This window comes from Bombina bombina, chromosome 4 (assembly GCF_027579735.1).
Source record: "Bombina bombina isolate aBomBom1 chromosome 4, aBomBom1.pri, whole genome shotgun sequence".
Lineage (NCBI taxonomy): Eukaryota > Metazoa > Chordata > Amphibia > Anura > Bombinatoridae > Bombina > Bombina bombina.
The window spans coordinates 339732892-339752670 of NC_069502.1; the positions used below are offsets into that span (position 1 = coordinate 339732892).

The 19779-nt window shown below is 40.8% G+C and overlaps 1 protein-coding gene across 1 annotated transcript in view; it reads left to right on the top strand.

The window, feature by feature from the left end:
• Nucleotides 1–19779, top strand: part of RSRC1 (arginine and serine rich coiled-coil 1) — a 1121477-nt gene that overhangs the window by 59950 nt on the left and 1041748 nt on the right. The window contains exons 2-3 of the mRNA XM_053710087.1: nt 932–1158; nt 2791–2904. Coding sequence (XP_053566062.1) covers nt 980–1158; nt 2791–2904 — 293 coding nt within the window. The 5' untranslated portion in view covers nt 932–979. The remainder of the gene's footprint in view (nt 1–931; nt 1159–2790; nt 2905–19779) is intronic.

Consider the following 19779-nt stretch of genomic DNA (forward strand, 5'->3'; position numbering starts at 1 on the left):
TATCGGTGCATTTGCACGAGTGCAAGTACTCATGAAAATACTTGGTATCGGTACCGATACCGATACTAGTATCGGTATCGGTGCAACCCTTATATATATATATATATATATATATATATATATATATATATATATATATATATATATATATATATATATATATATATATATATATATATATATATTCACACACATTTTTCTTTAGTGTCCCTTTTTCGAGCTATGTTTCAGTATTCACATCTGCACATTAATTACCTATTTAGTTAAAGGGACATAACAGATAAAAAAATCTTTCAAGATTCAGATAGAACATACAATTTTAAACAACTTTCCAATTTATTTGTATTATCTAATTTTGCGTTGTTCTTTTGGTATCCTTTGTTGAAAAGTCTACATAGGTAGGGTCAGGAGTAGCAATGTATTACTGGGAGCAAGCTGCTAATTGGTGACTGCACATAGAAGCCTCTTGTGATTGGTTCAGCTAACTCGAGTAGTGCATTGCAGCTTCTTCAACATATGATACCAAGAAAATGAAGCAACCCAGCCCTAAGGAATTTTGCGGCGCTATACAAATAAATGAATAATAATTAGATAATAGAAGTATATTGGAAAGTTGTTTAAATTTGTATGCTCCATCTGAATCATGAAAGGAAAATAAATGAGTTTCAAATCCCTTTAAGCATAATCATCCTTTGCTTCCACTGTGGTTAAAGGACCACTAAATACATTTGAATGACACATAGACAATACTACATACATACCCATGCTCACTAGGTGCTGAAACCTCAAAGTGTGCATATAAAAAGAATGCACATGGTTTGATATCTAAATCATGGAACATTAATTTTTTACTTTAGTGGCCCTTTAATAGTTTTTGCATACATGCTTTGTGTTTCATAGACATACGATTATTTGTTTTTCTTGTTTTTAGAGTCTGCAGAAAAGTTAGTTTTTTTCATCAATTGGCAAACAAATAAAAATGGGGCGCCACTCTTCAGATTCAGAGGAAGAAATTAGGTCAAAGAAGAAAAAGAAGCATCGCAAGCGGTCTACCTCCAGCAGCTCATCCGACAGTAGAGCGCATCGGAAAAAGTCTGGAAGAAAATCAAGATCTCGCTCCAGAGATGCTTACTCAAGTTCACGCTCTTATGACAAAAGGTAGAGTAGGTTTGCACTTGAGACGTTATCATATGTTCCAAAGAAACACCGAAAAGACTGTACATTAGTCGATTGAAACAGACCCTCATGTAACTCTGTTAAATTACATATTATTAGTCCACTTAAACAGAAGAAAGGATTCATTCAGTAAATATGTGTGGTCCTGATGCTATATAGCTTGTTTTCTATAGCTCTCATAATGCCCTAAATATCATCACAGAATGTATAGGAACAAGAGTATAAAACCTGTATATAGTGTGTATGTTAGAACATTATTTACACACACACACACACAAATGTATAATGTATCAAAGCTACCATTATTGCATGTATAATATAGCATAGCGACCTTTTTAAAGAATGCATTGGTTATTTATTTTGATATTTTTCGATCCAAATTACTTTTACAACTAATTTGATACTTGCAAGTACAATTTGATCATTCTCCATTTGTATATATTTGTTATCAATACATGTCTTCAAAATCAAATGCAGCCTATATGTTGTTCTTTATCTAGAAATTAAAAGCATAGTCTACTGCAGAATATTTGAAAAGATAGACAATACTTTAATTACCCATTCACCAGTTTTTCATAACCAACACTGTTAGATTAATATGCTTTTTACCTCTGTGATTACATTGTATCTAAGCCTCTGGAGACCTTTCCCCCTATTTCAGTTAGTGCTCACTCATAAGTAACTCCACTGAAGTGAGCACAACATTATATATGTAGCTGTGGAAAACTGTAAAAATGCGGTCTTCAAGGGCTTTGAAACATAGCCTAACTATGTTTAGCTTTCATCAAAGAATACGAAGAGAACAAAGCAAATTTGATGATAAAAGTAAATTGGAAAGTTGTTTTAAATTGCATGCCCTACCTGAATCATTAAGGCTTAATTTTGACTAGACTGTCCCTTTAATATAGGTCAAATCTAGACGTGCACTATCACTCACTCACTCTGGGAACATGTGCAGTGGGGCTTGTATCATGTCAGCAATTAACAAATTGAGTAATACCAGTTGGTACAAGCACGTTAGGCTCTCTGAGAAAGTGCTGTGTTTAACATGCTGGAGCACGGGACATACTTAAACTTTTGAAACTTTTATTAGAAGCATTTTTGCTAATATATGTATATTGCAGAAATGCATTCATGTGAATTCCAACTTTGGCTGGACTGTCCCTTTAACAAAGTGAATTGTATGGATACTATTAACCCTTTCCTGACAGGATTAAAGTGTCTACATCGGAACAACTGTTCCGATGTAGACAAATTAAAATCACGCAATCGTGCACACGATCGCAAGATTTCAATTATTGGATCGGGTCTGGGGGGTGTCCCTATAACCCTAGGAACGCCCTCCAGACCGCGATCAAATCTGAGAAGCACAGTAGGCTTCAAGACAGCCGTTAGCTATGACGTTCTATTCCGTCATAACGACTTTAAAACCCAGTGTAATTATGACGGAATAGAACGGCATAACGGAGTTAAAAGGTTAAATAAATGTATCACATATATAAATGTTTGGATAACACAAATTGGCACGCAAAAAGTCACACAAGTAGCATGTGTAGGTGTTGACCAAACTGTTGATAAATATTAACCCTAACTTGAAATATGCAAATCTTTTAGGCGCAGGCATCGTTCCAGCAGCGACTCCTCTTATACCTCAAGAAGGAAACGTAGCCGTAGCAGATCTCGAGACCGAGGAAAGTCACGCAAGTTTCATAGATCAAGAGCTTCAAGGTAGAGTAATTTTAAGCACAAAGTAAACTGAAATAAATGTACTTGTGTTATGTGTGGCATTGCTCCGGAGAGCTTGTAGAAACACGTAATTAAATTTTACAGGAATTTCCAGGATTAATACAGAACCTTGAATACTAGTATACCAGTAATTTATATAAAAAAAAACACGTTTCTACTAATTTAATGGAATGCTTGAATTATTTTAATCTTTTTGTTGGTTCCTCTTACGCTACTTAATTTTTGTTGTTTTTTTGTTCTGCATTAAGTTGTTAGAAAGGTGGTAAGTTGTATATCCTGTTATATGTTGCTGAAAGTCATATTGGCGAGAATAAACAATATGTCTTTATTGTAATAAGACTCTAAGGAAACAGAGTAAAATCCTTCTGTATGTGTTTGTCTATCTTTCGTGATTGTCACAAAGAATGAGCCCAGTAACACAAGTAACACACGGGTTGTACAGAATTCTCCATATACTCGTGTACATTTAGAAAATGAGAATAAAAGAAAACTGATTTTTCTGTGACGATATGTTTTCCACCTTGACCATAGTTTCCTGGGCAACTGAAACCTACACATGCTGCACAGAGTGTAGAGAGATACATGAATCTGCCCAGCCTACACTTTAGTGACACTGGTTTACTTTCTATGGAGTTTTAATTGAGGCAAATAGTGCAGAATATATTTTTGCTAAATTTACAATTTTATCTTCCTCTTAACTTGAGCCCATACTATCATTACTGGTGAATAGGGAAATCACACACCAGTGTTGCCATCTACTGTTAGCGCTTTGTGATCAAGATCTACATTTTGGGCACACCTGGTATACTCTATGCATGCATACTCAGTAGGGAAATGTACAGTATGTGGAAACATACTTTGTAGTCTATTTTTTTTTTTTCTTATAGGTTTAAAAATATTTCCTTTTAATTATTCCAATTTGTCTTCAAGTGTTTGGAATATACAGTATATAGTTTTGAAAATCCTTATCCATCATTTAAACATAAAAAAAAATAAAAATAGGGTTATAATCGTGTTTTAGTTAAAAAATGCACAGGGAATTAGTTGCTTATATTGAATTTAACTTAGAGATACTGAACCCATATTTTCCTTTCATGAGCATGCAACTTTCTAATTTACTCCTATTATAAATTTTTCTTCGTTCTCTTGCTATCTTTATTTGAAAAAGGAGATATCAAAGGTAAGTAGCCAGCCCATTTTTGGTTCAGAACCCTGGATAGCGCTTGCTGATTGATGGGTACATTTAAATAAAAAAATTGTGTTTAGTATCCCTTTAACTATATATATTTCTAATATTGACAAAAATATGAAACAACTTTTTTTCTGATGTCTGCTCAGTGATGCTGAGGCACACACAAAGACCGTCGGAGGGCCAAATGTGGCAGCAAGCAACCATGGTCTATACAATATAAATTCCCTGCTTTAGGAAGAAAAACAGAGGAGGTAAAAAAAAAAAAGCAAACACCTCACTTTATTCAAGTGCCCATTCACCTGCTGAGCAAGTAAAATAATTTATGTATATTGTATTGTTTTTTTTTTATAGAGTACACCTAATTAACAGGTTTTATTACAATAAGAAAATGTTTTATTTCCCTTTTTAAAGGGATATGAAAACGGCTTAAAAGGCATTTTTAAATGGTAAATGTAATACTTATCTGTAACATAAATCACTGCTGTCTCTGGCACCATTCACTGCCCACAGACTTAATGTTATTAAAAGTGAGCAATAATTTCATACAACAAAGGGTTAATACATTTATGCCAGATTTGTTAAGGATTTTTTTATGAGCCAGACAAGGGTATTCTGTAACTTTCTAGGAGTCTTGGCTCGCTGCTTCCAGGAATTGTTAAGCCCTGCCCTCCAGGAAGTTCACGTGGCACTCCATTTATGTAATGATATGAATCTAAAATACTGTTAATTATGTAGTATATATAGGATATACTGCAGAATGTGTGTACCAAAACCTTCAGTGCCAGAGGTTTGAGAAATGTTTCTACTGCTAGACGGATTTTGATGATTTGATATGCATCCAAAGAAAACATACATACATAAACTATAAAAAAATTCAGCACCGCTTCGGCTTTAGTATGAAGCATTTTAAACTTTAATTTTGTTTTTGATTAATAAAATGTGACCAAATAGGTTTTTTCCTACCCCTTTATACTACAATATATTTTTTATAATAAAATATCATCTTAGGGGCAATATTGACATTAAATTACTACTAGCAAAAAGGGATTTTCTCTACTTGCTAAACAGAATAAATATCATTTCCCAGCTTACAAGACCAAACTTGATTTAACCCCATAAAAGTTAATCTTCTAAAAGCGCACATTTTAAATAAAATAAAAACGTACAACATATACCTATACAGGAATCGACATAGAAAACGTTTATGTTCATTTTTGAGTAAGATGAAAGGAAACAAAAAGTGGTTATTAAGAATGTTCTCTAAACACAGATACCAAACATTTACATGCTTTTTATAATACCACTAGTACACTGTACACTGGCCAGAATGTGTAAGGAAAGAAATATACCTCTTAGGAGGCATTGTGCACTTTTGCACTTTTATCTAGAGCGTAGCTGCCCAACTTCCCCCCCCCCTCTCATTTACCCACCTCTCCCTCCAAGAACCTTTGACTACCTTCTGATTCCCCCCCCCCCATCCACTCGGATCCCCTCTCCCTTATTCCCACTCCCTGCCGCTCTCACCATTTTTGTTTCTGCAGCATAGCGGTACCACCCGCTCCCGCCCCCCCATCCAGCGATGGGCTGCCCACTGCCTTCCTCCTAATCCTCCCATGCCACCAACAATCGGCACCACCGCTGCCCGTTGCAGAGAGAAACACAGAGTGTCCCTCTCTGCTTCGGTACCTCTGCAAAACTATTTCTGCACTGCCCCACTCATGGGGCATGTAGAAATAGCGCAATCTCGCTAAAAGTAGAGAGCAGAGAGAGGCCCAGGACAACAGCGTTGTACACGGTTCAACGCTAGTCCATAAGGGCTTAACGACCAGCATTGTACAGGGTATGGCGCTGTTCGTTAAAACTGCTATATTTAGTTATCATCGTTTAAGAACCCACAGACCTATTTTATTTCCATGAAACTATATAATTCCCAAAGGTTCCTACCTACTTTATGGAATATCAAATACCCTAAGTGGACTTCATCTTTGGAAATACTTGTCTAGAAATTGGCTTAAAAAAACAGTGCTTCTGTTTTTTCTAGGTTATTTATTTCTTGTTCTATATTCTAAGATAGACGTTAATAGATCTAAATAAAAGTGCCCCATGTATCTTCAGCCCATAGATACCAAACGTGTATATGATTTGTTTTTTAAATGTTTAAACCTTGATGCAAGAGGACTATACTAGCCACATTTCATAGTCCACTTGCATGGTCTATGCAGGCATTGAGGTTTCGTGACATAACAAAAAAAATATTAATGAACTATCCTACTGACCCAGTTTAACCTTGTTGTAAAAGTAGATATTTTTGAAATGTGCACACATTTAAAGGGACATGAAAACCAAAATGTTTCTTTCATAATTCAGATACAGCATGCAATTTAAAAAACTTTCATGTGTGTTAGATAAGATCAGGATATTTGTATAGTTTTCAAACCTACGTAATACTAAGCTGCAGGGTCAACCTTAATGTCTGCAATGTAAAATAATACAAAATTACTCCACATTAGTATATTTAAGTTGGTGGGACAGTTTTGCTGTAAAGCACTGCAGTTTTAAAGCCATCAATTTCTTGCTGCCCTTGTATTTCTCTGAAGTCCTGATACTCAAGGTGTGAGTGGTTAGTGGCATAAACAGATATAGTAGGTAATTCCTTATCAGTCACAAAGTCTGCTTGTATTTCAATATTCTCAGGAGGGGAGTCATGAAAATATATCCATGTTCTCTCAACTCAGGCAAAACAACAGTACCACGGAGAGTGGAAGGGAGTGTTCTAATATGTGGTTTAGCATCAAAATGTGATTCCATTGGCAAGTGTAATGCATCTTGCATTTCAGCGCTGAGCTGTTGGTGGTGATGATTAAGAAGTATTTTCAGTGTCTCCATGAAATCAAAAGTATTGACCACACTCATGGTGCTGCAGTTGTGCAAATAAATGAGACGTGTTCCAATATAGGTTATGTTGCTTGTACTGCAACAGTTAGTAGCTGCTAACAAGTAGAATTAGTTTTCTTGCATGCCAATAGCTGTATAAAAGCATCTTTTTATGCACTATCGCTGCGCACAGCGAGGGTGATTGTTGGCCTCACCAGGTGAGGAGGGTTATGTGGGAAGCCATCATCACCTCTATATAGCTACTGCCCATTTTATAGAATTCTTGCATGGTTTAAGGTAAAGTACAGCAATGAGCTGCCACCACATCCAAGATGGTAGCCTTTCTCGCCATTCTGGTAGCCTAATGTTATGAGCTAAAGCCTGTAGGGAGCCATGACACAAATTTGCTACTCACTTAAAAGATAGTTGACCTCTGGAAATCCTATTAAAAGGCAGGTTTGGAGACATCCGGCACTCGGCCCACACATTTCGAAGAAGGGTATCACTGGCCTGGAGGTAAGTACTAGATTTGCTCCTGCTTTGGTCTGCTGTTAGCTACTGTGCAGACGGGGTCTAAGGCAGCTGACAGAAGATAGTTCTGTATGTTTTCTTGTGTGTGGATGCGATAATAGCAAGGGAATGTCCCTTGTCTGACTTGATGGTTAGGTGTTGAGCTGAGTAGAACACATAGGCTGCACTTCTGAAGCCATGTATGCTTGAAGCATGGGTCTCTTTATCTTAGTCTGCCATTTAGATATTCTATTACCAACTTGGCTGCATTGAAGCTGAGTGGGTTGTATTAACACAGATAGGGGCTCATTGGTGACTTTTCTGATCAGTGTCTGGCTCTGCCCTCCTACTCATATCCATTCTAAAGGTTTGTTCATTCAATTAACAGTTTTTGCAGGTGGATTGAATGGAGAGAGGGTTGGCTCTAAATTAGCTTATAGCAATCTCCTAGTTGAAACTCACTGGAGTATTTTGTTTTTACATTTCAGATCCTAGCTGATCATGTGTTAAACCCCTAAGGGGATATCTAGGTAATGGAAAGAAGGGCGACCGAGCGCTAGTACAGGGATAGGCCTTATGCTTACTCTCAGATTAGCCTCCTAGCAGACTAACAAAAACTGAAATACAGAACAGGTGTGAGAGTATGCGCTGAAAAGCTTAAAAGGCCGATGGATAACTAAGTTATAGCATAAAAGAGTTTATTACATGTGGTAAAACAATAAAAGTTATGTTTCTTAAAACAACAAAAAAATTGTTGGATTATGAATGGAGCGCAATTTAGTGCAACGCAGTGTATGCAAGCAATGGTTTGAAGAATATAACTACTTCTAGATGATCTAGCAACAGGTACCTTTCAGTCTTTATCTGACATACTTAAAGGGTTCTTTGTTGTCTGTCAGTATGGATTCCTGATTGTTTGTTTGTTTTTTATTGAACACTTGGCACAGATACCACTTTCTCCAACATAGGTGTGTCCGGTCCACGGCGTCATCCTTACTTGTGGGATATTCTCTTCCCCAACAGGAAATGGCAAAGAGCCCAGCAAAGCTGGTCACATGATCCCTCCTAGGCTCCGCCTTCCCCAGTCATTCTCTTTGCCGTTGTACAGGCAACATCTCCACGGAGATGGCTTAGAGTTTTTTGGTGTTTAACTGTAGTTTTTATTATTCAATCAAGAGTTTGTTATTTTAAAATAGTGCTGGTATGTACTATTTACTCTGAAACAGAAAGGTGATGAAGATTTCTGTTTGTAAGAGGAAAATGATTTTAGCAACCGTTACTAAAATCGATGGCTGTTTCCACACAGGACTGTTGAGAGGAATTAACTTCAGTTGGGGGAAACAGTGAGCAGACTTTTGCTGCTTGAGGTATGACACATTTCTAACAAGACGAAGTAATGCTGGAAGCTGTCATTTTCCCTATGGGATCCGGTAAGCCATTTACATAAGAAAAAAAGGGCTTCACAAGGGCTTTTAAGACTGTAGACATTTTCTGGGCTAAAACGATTGATATATAAACATATTTTATACTTCATAGCTTTGAGGAATTATTTTATTCTTGGGAATTATATAAAATAACCGGCAGGCACTGTATTGGACACCTTATCCTCTAGGGGCTTTCCCTAATCATAGGCAGAGCCTCATTTTCGCGCCTCTATTGCGCACTTGTTTTTTAGGAAGCATGACATGCAGATGCATGTGTGAGGAGCTCTGATACACAGAAAAGACTTTCTGAAGGCGTCATTTGGTATCGTATTCCCCTTTGGGCTTGGTTGGGTCTCAGCAAAGCAAATACCAGGGACTGTAAAGGGGTTAAATATAAAAACGGCTCCGGTTCCGTTATTTTAAGAGTTAAAGCTTAAATTTTGGTGAATTTTGAACAATTCCTTCATACTTTTTCACATTTGCAGTAATAAAGTGTGTTCAGTTTAAAATTTAAAGTGACAGTAACGGTTTTATTTTAAAACGTTTTTTGTACTTTGTTATCAAGTTTATGCCTGTTTAACATGTCTGAACTACCAGATAGACTGTGTTCTGTATGTGGGGAAGCCAAGGTTCCTTCTCATTTAAATAGATGTGATTTATGTGACACAAAATTTAGAGAAAATGATGCCCAAGATGATTCCTCAAGTGAGGGGAGTAAGCATGGTACTGCATCATCCCCTCCTTCGTCTACACCAGTCTTGCCCACACAGGAGGCCCCTAGTACATCTAGTGCGCCAATACTCCTTACTATGCAACAATTAACGGCTGTAATGGATAATTCTATCAAAAACATTTTAGCCAAAATGCCCACTTATCAGCGAAAGCGCGACTGCTCTGTTTTAGAAAATACTGAAGAGCATGAGGACGCTGATGATATTGGTTCTGAAGTGCCCCTACACCAGTCTGAGGGGGCCAGGGAGGTTTTGTCTGAGGGAGAAATTTCAGATTCAGGGAAAATTTCTCAACAAGCTGAACCTGATGTGATTACATTTAAATTTAAATTGGAACATCTCCGCGCCCTGCTTAAGGAGGTGTTATCTACTCTGGATGATTGTGAGAATTTGGTCATTCCAGAGAAATTATGTAAAATGGACAAGTTCCTAGAGGTCCCGGGGCCCCCCGAAGCTTTTCCTATACCCAAGCGGGTGGCGGACATTGTAAATAAAGAATGGGAAAGGCCCGGCATACCTTTCGTCCCTCCCCCTATATTTAAGAAATTGTTTCCTATGGTCGACCCCAGAAAGGACTTATGGCAGATAGTCCCCAAGGTCGAGGGGGCGGTTTCTACTCTAAACAAACGCACCACTATACCCATAGAAGATAGTTGTGCTTTCAAAGATCCTATGGATAAAAAATTAGAGGGTTTGCTTAAAAAGATGTTTGTTCAGCAAGGTTACCTTCTACAACCAATTTCATGCATTGTTCCTGTCACTACAGCAGCGTGTTTCTGGTTCGATTAACTAGAAAAGGCGCTCAATAAAGATTCTTCTTATGAGGAGATTTTGGACAGAATTCATGCTCTCAAATTGGCTAACTCTTTCACCCTAGACGCCACTTTGCAATTGGCTAGATTAGCGGCGAAAAATTCTGGGTTTGCTATTGTGGCGCGCAGAGCGCTTTGGCTAAAATCTTGGTCAGCGGATGCGTCTTCCAAGAACAATTGCTTAACATTCCTTTCAAGGGGAAAACGCTGTTTGGCCCTGACTTGAAAGAGATTATTTCTGATATCACTGGGGGCAAGGGCCACGCCCTTCCTCAGGATAGGTCTTTCAAGGCCAAAAATAAACCTAATTTTCATCCCTTTCGCAGAAACGGACCAGCCCCAAGTGCTACGTCCTCTAAGCAAGAGGGTAATACTTCTCAAGCCAAGCCAGCCTGGAGGCCAATGCAAGGCTGGAACAAAGGAAAGCAGGCCAAGAAACCTGCCACTGCTACCAAGACAGCATGAGATGTTGGCCCCCGATCCGGGACCGGATCTGGTGGGGGGCAGACTCTCTCTCTTTGCTCAGGCTTGAGCAAGAGATGTTCTGGATCCTTGGGCGCTAGAAATAGTCTCCCAAGGTTATCTTCTGGAATTCAAGGGGCTTCCCCCAAGGGGGAGGTTCCACAGGTCTCAATTGTCTTCAGACCACATAAAAAAACAGGCATTCTTACATTGTGTAGAAGACCTGTTAAAAATGGGAGTGATTCATCCTGTTCCATTAGGAGAACAAGGGATGGGGTTCTACTCCAATCTGTTCGTAGTTCCCAAAAAAGAGGGAACATTCAGACCAATCTTAGATCTCAAGATCCTAAACAAGTTTCTCAAGGTTCCATCGTTCAAAATGGAAACCATTCGAACAATTCTTCCTTCCATCCAGGAAGGTCAATTCATGACCACGGTGGATTTAAAGGATGCGTATCTACATATTCCTATCCACAAGGAACATCATCGGTTCCTAAGGTTCGCATTCCTGGACAAGCATTACCAGTTTGTGGCACTTCCGTTCGGATTAGCCACTGCTCCAAGAATTTTCACAAAGGTACTAGGGTCCCTTCTAGCGGTGCTAAGACCAAGGGGCATTGCAGTAGTACCTTACTTGGACGACATTCTGATTCAAGCGTCGTCCCTTCCACAAGCAAAGGCTCACACGGACATTGTCCTGGCCTTTCTCAGATCTCACGGGTGGAAAGTGAACGTAGAAAAAAGTTCTCTATCTCCGTCAACAAGGGTTCCCTTCTTGGGAACAATAATAGACTCCTTAGAAATGAGGATTTTTCTGACAGAGGCCAGAAAATCAAAACTTCTAAACTCTTGTCAAGTACTTCATTCTGTTCCTCTTCCTTCCATAGCGCAGTGCATGGAAGTAATAGGTTTGATGGTAGCGGCAATGGACATAGTTCCTTTTGCGCGAATTCATCTAAGACCATTACAACTGTGCATGCTCAGTCAGTGGAATGGGGATTATACAGACTTGTCTCCGACGATACAAGTAGATCAGAGGACCAGAGATTCACTCCGTTGGTGGCTGTCCCTGGACAACCTGTCACAGGGGATGAGCTTCCGCAGACCAGAGTGGGTCATTGTCACGGCCGACGCCAGTCTGGTGGGCTGGGGCGCGGTCTGGGGACCCCTGAAAGCTCAGGGTCTTTGGTCTCGGGAAGAATCTCTTCTCCCGATAAATATTCTGGAACTGAGAGCGATATTCAATGCTCTCAAGGCTTGGCCTCAGCTAGCAAAGGCCAAATTCATACGGTTTCAATCAGACAACATGACGACTGTTGCGTACATCAACCATCAGGGGGGAACAAGGAGTTCCCTGGCGATGGAAGAAGTGACCAAAATCATTCAATGGGCGGAGACTCACTCCTGCCACTTGTCTGCAATCCACATCCCAGGAGTGGAAAATTGGGAAGCGGATTTTCTGAGTCGTCAGACATTTCATCCGGGGGAGTGGGAACTCCATCCGGAAATCGTTGCCCAAATTACTCAGTTGTGGGGCATTCCAGACATGGATCTGATGGCCTCTCGTCAGAACTTCAAGGTTCCTTGCTACGGGTCCAGATCCAGGGATCCCAAGGCGACTCTAGTAGATGCACTAGTAGCACCTTGGACCTTCAAACTAGCTTATGTATTCCCGCCGTTTCCTCTCATCCCCAGGCTGGTAGCCAGGATCAATCAGGAGAGGGCATCGGTGATCTTGATAGCTCCTGCGTGGCCACGCAGGACTTGGTATGCAGACCTGGTGAATATGTCATCGGCTCCACCATGGAAGCTACCTTTCAGACGGGACCTTCTTATTCAAGGTCCGTTCGAACATCCGAATCTGGTCTCACTCCAACTGACTGCCTGGAGATTGAACGCTTGATCTTATCAAAGCGAGGGTTCTCAGATTCTGTCATTGATACTCTTGTTCAGGCCAGAAAGCCTGTAACTAGAAAAATCTACCACAAAATATGGAAAAAATATATCTGTTGGTGTGAATCTAAAGGATTCCCTTGGGACAAGATAAAAATTCCTAAGATTCTATCCTTTCTTCAAGAAGGTTTGGAGAAAGGATTATCTGCAAGTTCTTTGAAGGGACAGATTTCTGCCTTATCTGTGTTACTTCACAAAAAGCTGGCAGCTGTGCCAGATGTTCAAGCCTTTGTTCAGGCTCTGGTTAGAATCAAGCCTGTTTACAAACCTTTGACTCCTCCTTGGAGTCTCAATTTAGTTCTTTCAGTTCTTCAGGGGGTTCCGTTTGAACCCTTACATTCCGTTGATATTAAGTTATTATCTTGGAAAGTTTTGTTTTTGGTTGCAATTTCTTCTGCTAGAAGAGTTTCAGAATTATCTGCTCTGCAGTGTTCTCCTCCTTATCTGGTGTTCCATGCAGATAAGGTGGTTTTGCGTACTAAACCTGGTTTTCTTCCGAAAGTTGTTTCTAACAAAAACATTAACCAGGAGATAGTCGTGCCTTCTTTGTGTCCGAATCCAGTTTCTAAGAAGGAACGTTTGTTGCACAATTTGGATGTAGTTCGTGCTTTAAAATTCTATTTAGATGCTACAAAGGATTTTAGACAAACATCTTCCTTGTTTGTTGTTTATTCTGGTAAAAGGAGAGGTCAAAAAGCAACTTCTACCTCTCTCTCCTTTTGGCTTAAAAGCATCATCAGATTGGCTTACGAGACTGCCGGACGGCAGCCTCCTGAAAGAATCACAGCTCATTCCACTAGGGCTGTGGCTTCCACATGGGCCTTCAAGAACGAGGCTTCTGTTGATCAGATATGTAAGGCAGCGACTTGGTCTTCACTGCACACTTTTACTAAATTTTACAAATTTGATACTTTTGCTTCTTCTGAGGCTATTTTTGGGAGAAAGGTTTTGCAAGCCGTGGTGCCTTCCATCTAGGTGACCTGATTTGCTCCCTCCCTTCATCCGTGTCCTAAAGCTTTGGTATTGGTTCCCACAAGTAAGGATGACGCCGTGGACCGGACACACCTATGTTGGAGAAAACAGAATTTATGTTTACCTGATAAATTACTTTCTCCAACGGTGTGTCCGGTCCACGGCCCGCCCTGGTTTTTTAATCAGGTCTGATAATTTATTTTCTTTAACTACAGTCACCACGGTATCATATGATTTCTCCTATGCAAATATTCCTCCTTTACGTCGGTCGAATGACTGGGGAAGGCGGAGCCTAGGAGGGATCATGTGACCAGCTTTGCTGGGCTCTTTGCCATTTCCTGTTGGGGAAGAGAATATCCCACAAGTAAGGATGACGCCGTGGACCGGACACACCGTTGGAGAAAGTAATTTATCAGGTAAACATAAATTCTGTTTTTAGCCTTTGGCCACATCTTTCTGATACACATTTTTTCATTTTTATTTTTATTTTCTTTATCTCTCATTGAGGTATTTTCTTTATTTTTTGGATATCCACCACCCAGTTCACTTATTTTTATATCTTTTGGATTTATTGGACACATTTTTTAATTTTTCAATTTTTTGTTTCATCTGCGTTACATTACTATCACAAGTACTTTTTCAACACCCCATAAGAGGATCTACCCCAATTTTTGTTTGGAGGATTTTCATTTCACTTGAAGTTTGGATGAATGGGCATTTTTATTCCCACACTATATTTGTAAGTTTACACTTTTTATTGTAACTTTTTATTGTAACTGTTTTCTCTTGTAAGGTGTATCCAGTCCACGGGTTCATCCATTACTTGTGGGATATTCTCCTTCCCAACAGGAAGTTGCAAGAGGACACCCACAGCAGAGCTGTCTACATAGCTCCTCCCCTAACTGCCACCCCCAGTCATTCTCTTGCAACTCTCGACAAGAAAGGAAGTATCAAGAGATATGTGGTGACTTAGTGTAGTTTTACCTTCAATCAAGAGTTTGTTATTTTTAAACGGTACCGGCGTTGTACTGTTTTACTCTCAGGCAGAAATTAGAAGAAGAATTCTGCCTGGAGGTTTGATGATCTTAGCGGTTTGTAACTAAGGTCCATTGCTGTTCTCAAACATAACTGAAGAATATGGGAAAACTTCAGTTGGGGGAACGGTCTGCAGATTACCTGCTTTGAGGTATGTTCAGTATTTTTATTTCTAGAGAGATGAATAAGTTCTAGAAAATGCTGACAGAGCCTTGTGTATTTGAGGTAAGCCTGATGCAGTGATTTAACAGCGACTGGGATCATGCTTAGAAAACAGGGCAATACTCATATTAATACTCATATTACTTAGTGACAAAACATTTACATGATTTCATAAATAGGACGTTTTTTCTCTGAGGGAGATGAGTCTTTATTTGGGGCCTAGTTTCCACATGGCTAGTCAGATACTCCTAGGAGTATTTTCTTAAGACCCTTCTAACATCCAGTACATGGTGGGAGGGGCCTATTTTAGCACTCTAACTGCGCAGTTTTAATTCAGACTGAGACATCCAGCTTCCTTAGAGGAGTCCTCTGGCATCTGAGGACCATTTCAAAGGGGTTATTTCTGCACAAAATCGTATTTGAGGGCAGGTAGGAGCCTCAGCAGAGCTGTGGCAAGGTACTCAATTGACTTTTAACGTTTTTTAACGTTTTTCAATCCGGTTTGGGGCCTAAGGGGTTAATCATCCATTTGCAAGTGGGTGCAATGTTGCTTTAGTCCCTTACACACACTGTAAAAATTTCAAAGACTTTACTGTATTTTTACACTGTTTTGCAGTTTAAGTGCTAGTTTTTTTTCTCTTAAAGGCACAGTAATGTTTTGGTTTAATTGCTGTTTCACATTTATTAAAGTGTTTTTCAAGCTTGCTTGTCTCATTACTAGTCTGTTAAACATGTCTGACATAGAGGAAACTCCTTGTTCAATATGTTTGGAAGCCATGGTGGAACCCCCTCTTAGAATGTGTACCAAATGTACTGATATTTCTATAAACTATAAAGACCATATTATGGCGCTTAAAGATTTATCTCCAGGGGATTCTCTGACTGAAAAGAGGGAGATTATGCCATCTAGCTCTCCCCATGTGTCAGAAAATATAACTCCCACTCAAGTGACGCCAAGTACATCTAGCGCGTCTAATTCTTTTACCTTACAGGACAAGGCGGCAGTTATGAATGCTACCCTCTCAGAGGTATTCTCCAAACTGCCAGGGCTACAAGGAAAGCGAGACAGCTCTGGGGCTAGAACTAATACAGAGCTTTCTGACGCTTTAATGCCTGTGTCCGATATACCCTCGCAATACTCAGAAGCCGAGGCAGGTGAGCTTCTATCTGTGGGTGACATTTCGGACTCAGGGAAGGCGTTACTTCAGTCTGATTCTGAAATGACAGCGTTTAAATTTAAGCTTGAACACCTCCGCTTATTGCTTAGGGAGGTTTTAGCGACTCTGGATGACTGTGACCCCATTGTGGTTCCAGAGAAATTGTGTAAAATGGACAAATACTTTGCAGTGCCTGTTATTACTGATGGTTTTTCCAGTCCCTAAGAGGTTTTTGGAAATTATTACTAAGGAATGGGATAGACCAGGTGTGCCGTTCTCTCCCCCTCCTGCTTTCAAAAAGATGTTTCCCATAGATGCCGCCATACGGGACTCGTGGCAGACGGTTCCTAAGGTGGAGGGAGCAGTCTCTACAACGTACAACTATCCCCGTCGAGGACAGTTGTGCTTTCCTAGATCCTATGGATAAAAAAATTGGAGGGTCTCCTTAAGAAAATTTTTATTCATCAAGGTTTTATTCTCCAGCCTCTTGCATGCATTGCCCCAGTTACTGCTGCAGCGGCTTTTTGGCTTGAGTCTCTTGAGGAGGCTCTACAGGTTGAGACCCCGCTAGACAATATTCTAGACAGGATTAAAGCTCTTAAGTTAGCTAACTCCTTTATTTCTGATGCCATTTTTCATTTAGCCAAGCTAACGGCTAAGAATTCAGGTTTTGCCATTTTGGTGCGTAGGGCGCTATGGCTTAAGTCCTGGTCAGCAGACGTTACTTCAAAGTCGAAGCTTCTTAACATCCCCTTCAAGGGACAGACCCTATTCGGGCCTGGTCTGAAGGAGATAATTTCTGATATTACTGGAGGAGAAGGTCACGCCCTTCCTCAGGATAGGTCCAATAAGTTAAGGACCAAACAGAATCATTTTCGTTCCTTTCGAAACTTCAAGAGTGGCGCAGCTTCAGTTTCCTCTAATGCAAAACAAGAGGGAAATTTCGCCCAGTCCAAACCAGTCTGGAGACCTAACCAGGCTTGGAACAAGGGGCAGCAGGCCAAGAAACCTGCAGCTGCCTCTAAGACAGCATGAAGGAGTAGCCCCCGATCCGGGACCGGATCTAGTGGGGGGCAGACTTTCTCTCTTCGCCCAGGCTTTAGCAAGAGACGTCCAGGATCCCTGGGCATTAGAGATTGTTTCCCAGGGATATGTTCTGGACTTCAAAGCTTCATCTCCAAAGGGGAGATTTCATCTCACAATTATCTGTAAACCAGATAAAGAGAGAGGCATTCTTACGTTGTGTTCAAGACCTACTGGTTATGGGAATGATTCACCCAGTTCCAAGGGAGGAACAGGGGCAGGGCTTCTATTCAAATCTGTTTATAGTTCCCAAAAAAGAGGGAACTTTCAGACCAATCTTGGATCTCAAGACCCTAAACAAATTTCTCAGGGTCCTATCCTTTAAGATGGATTCTATCCGAACCATCCTCCCTATGATCCAGGAGGGTCAATATATGACTACCGTGGACTTAAAGGATGCTTATCTCCACATTCCGATTCAGAGATTATCATCAGTTCCTCAGGTTCGCCTTCTTAGACAGGCATTACCAGTTTGTGGCTCTTCCCTTCGGGTTAGCCACGGCACCAAGAATCTTTACGAAGGTTCTAGGGTCTCTACTGGCGGTTCTAAGGCCACGGGGCATAGCAGTGGCTCCTTACCTAGACGACATTCTGATACAGGCGTCGACTTTTCAAATCGCCAAGTCCCATATGGACATTGTTCTGGCCTTTCTGAGGTCTCACGGGTGGAAGGTGAACGAAGAAAAGAGTTCTCTCTCCCCTCTCACAAGTTTCCTTCCTAGGAACACTGATAGATTCAGTAGAAATGAAAAAAATTCTGACAGAGGTCAGGTTATCAAAGCTTCTAACTTCCTGCCGTGCTCTTCATTCCACTTCTCGGCCGTCAGTGGCTCAGTGTATGGAAGTAATCGGCCTAATGGTAGCGGCAATGGACATAGTTCCGTTTGCCCGCCTACATCTCAGACCACTGCAACCTTGCATGCTCAATCGGTGGAATGGGGATTACACAGATTTGTCCCCTCTGCTAAATCTGGATCAAGAGACCAGGGATTCTCTTCTCTGGTGGTTATCTCGGGTCCATCTGTCCAGGGGAATGAGTTTCCGCAGGCCAGAGTGGACTATAGTGATGACAGATGCCAGCCTTCTGGGCTGGGGCGCGGTCTGGAACTCCATGAAGGCTCAGGGTTCGTGGACTCAGAAGGAAGCCCTCCTTCCGATAAACATTCTGGAACTGAGAGCGATATTCAATGCTCTTCAGGCTTGGCCTCAACTAGCTGCGGTCAGGTTCATCAGATTTCAGTCGGACAATATCACGACTGTAGCCTATATAAACCATCAGGGGGGAACATGAAGCCCCCTGGCAATGTTGGAGGTTTCCATGATAATTCTATGGGCAGAGGTTCACTCTTGCCATCTCTCAGCTATCCATATCCCAGGAGTAGAGAACTGGGAGGCGGATTTTCTAAGTCGGCAGACTTTTCATCCGGGGCAGTGGGAGCTCCATCTGGAGGTATTTGCCCAGCTGATTCAACTATGGGGCAAACCAGAACTGGATCTGATGACGTCTCGTCAGAACGCCAAGCTTCCTTGTTACGGGTCCAGCTCTAGATGCTCTAGCAGTGCCCTGGTCCTTCAGCCTGGCTTATGTGTTCCCACCATTTCCTCTCCTCCCTCATCTGATTGCCAAGATCAAGCAGGAGAGAGCTTTGGTGATTTTGATAGCACCTGCATGGCCACGCAGGACTTGGTATGCAGATCTGGTAGACATGTCATCCCTTCCACCATGGACTCTGCCGCTGAGGCAGGACCTTCTACTCCAAGGTCCTTTCAAACATCAAAATCTAATTTCTCTGCGACTGACTGCTTGGAGATTGAACGCTTGATTTTATCAAAACGTGGTTTCTCCGAGTCGATCATTGATACCTTAATTCAGGCTCGAAAGCCTGTCACCAGGAAAATCTATCATAAGATATGGTGTAAATATCTTCATTGGTGTGAATCCAAGGGTTACTCATGGAGTAAAGTCAGGATTCCTAGGATATTATCCTTTCTCCAAGAAGGATTGGAGAAGGGATTGTCAGCTAGTTCCTTAAAGGGACAGATTTCTGCTCTGTCTATTCTTCTGCACAAGCGTCTGGCAGATGTTCCAGACGTTCAGGCGTTTTGTCAGGCTTTAGTTAGAATCAAGCCTGTGTTTAAACCTGTTGCTCCACCATGGAGTTTAAATTTAGTTCTTAAAGTTCTTCAAGGGGTTCCGTTTGAACCTCTGCATTCTATAGATATCAAGCTTTTATCTTGGAAAGTTCTGTTTTTGGTAGCTATCTCTTCGGCTCGAAGAGTTTCAGAGTTATCTGCCTTACAGTGTGATTCCCCTTATCTGATTTTCCATGCAGATAAGGTAGTTTTGCGTACCAAACCTGGGTTTCTTCCAAAGGTGGTATCTAATAAGAATATCAATCAGGAGATTGTTGTTCCGTCACTGTGTCCTAATCCTTCTTCAAAGAAGGAACGTCTATTACACAATCTTGACATGGTTCGTGCTTTAAAGTT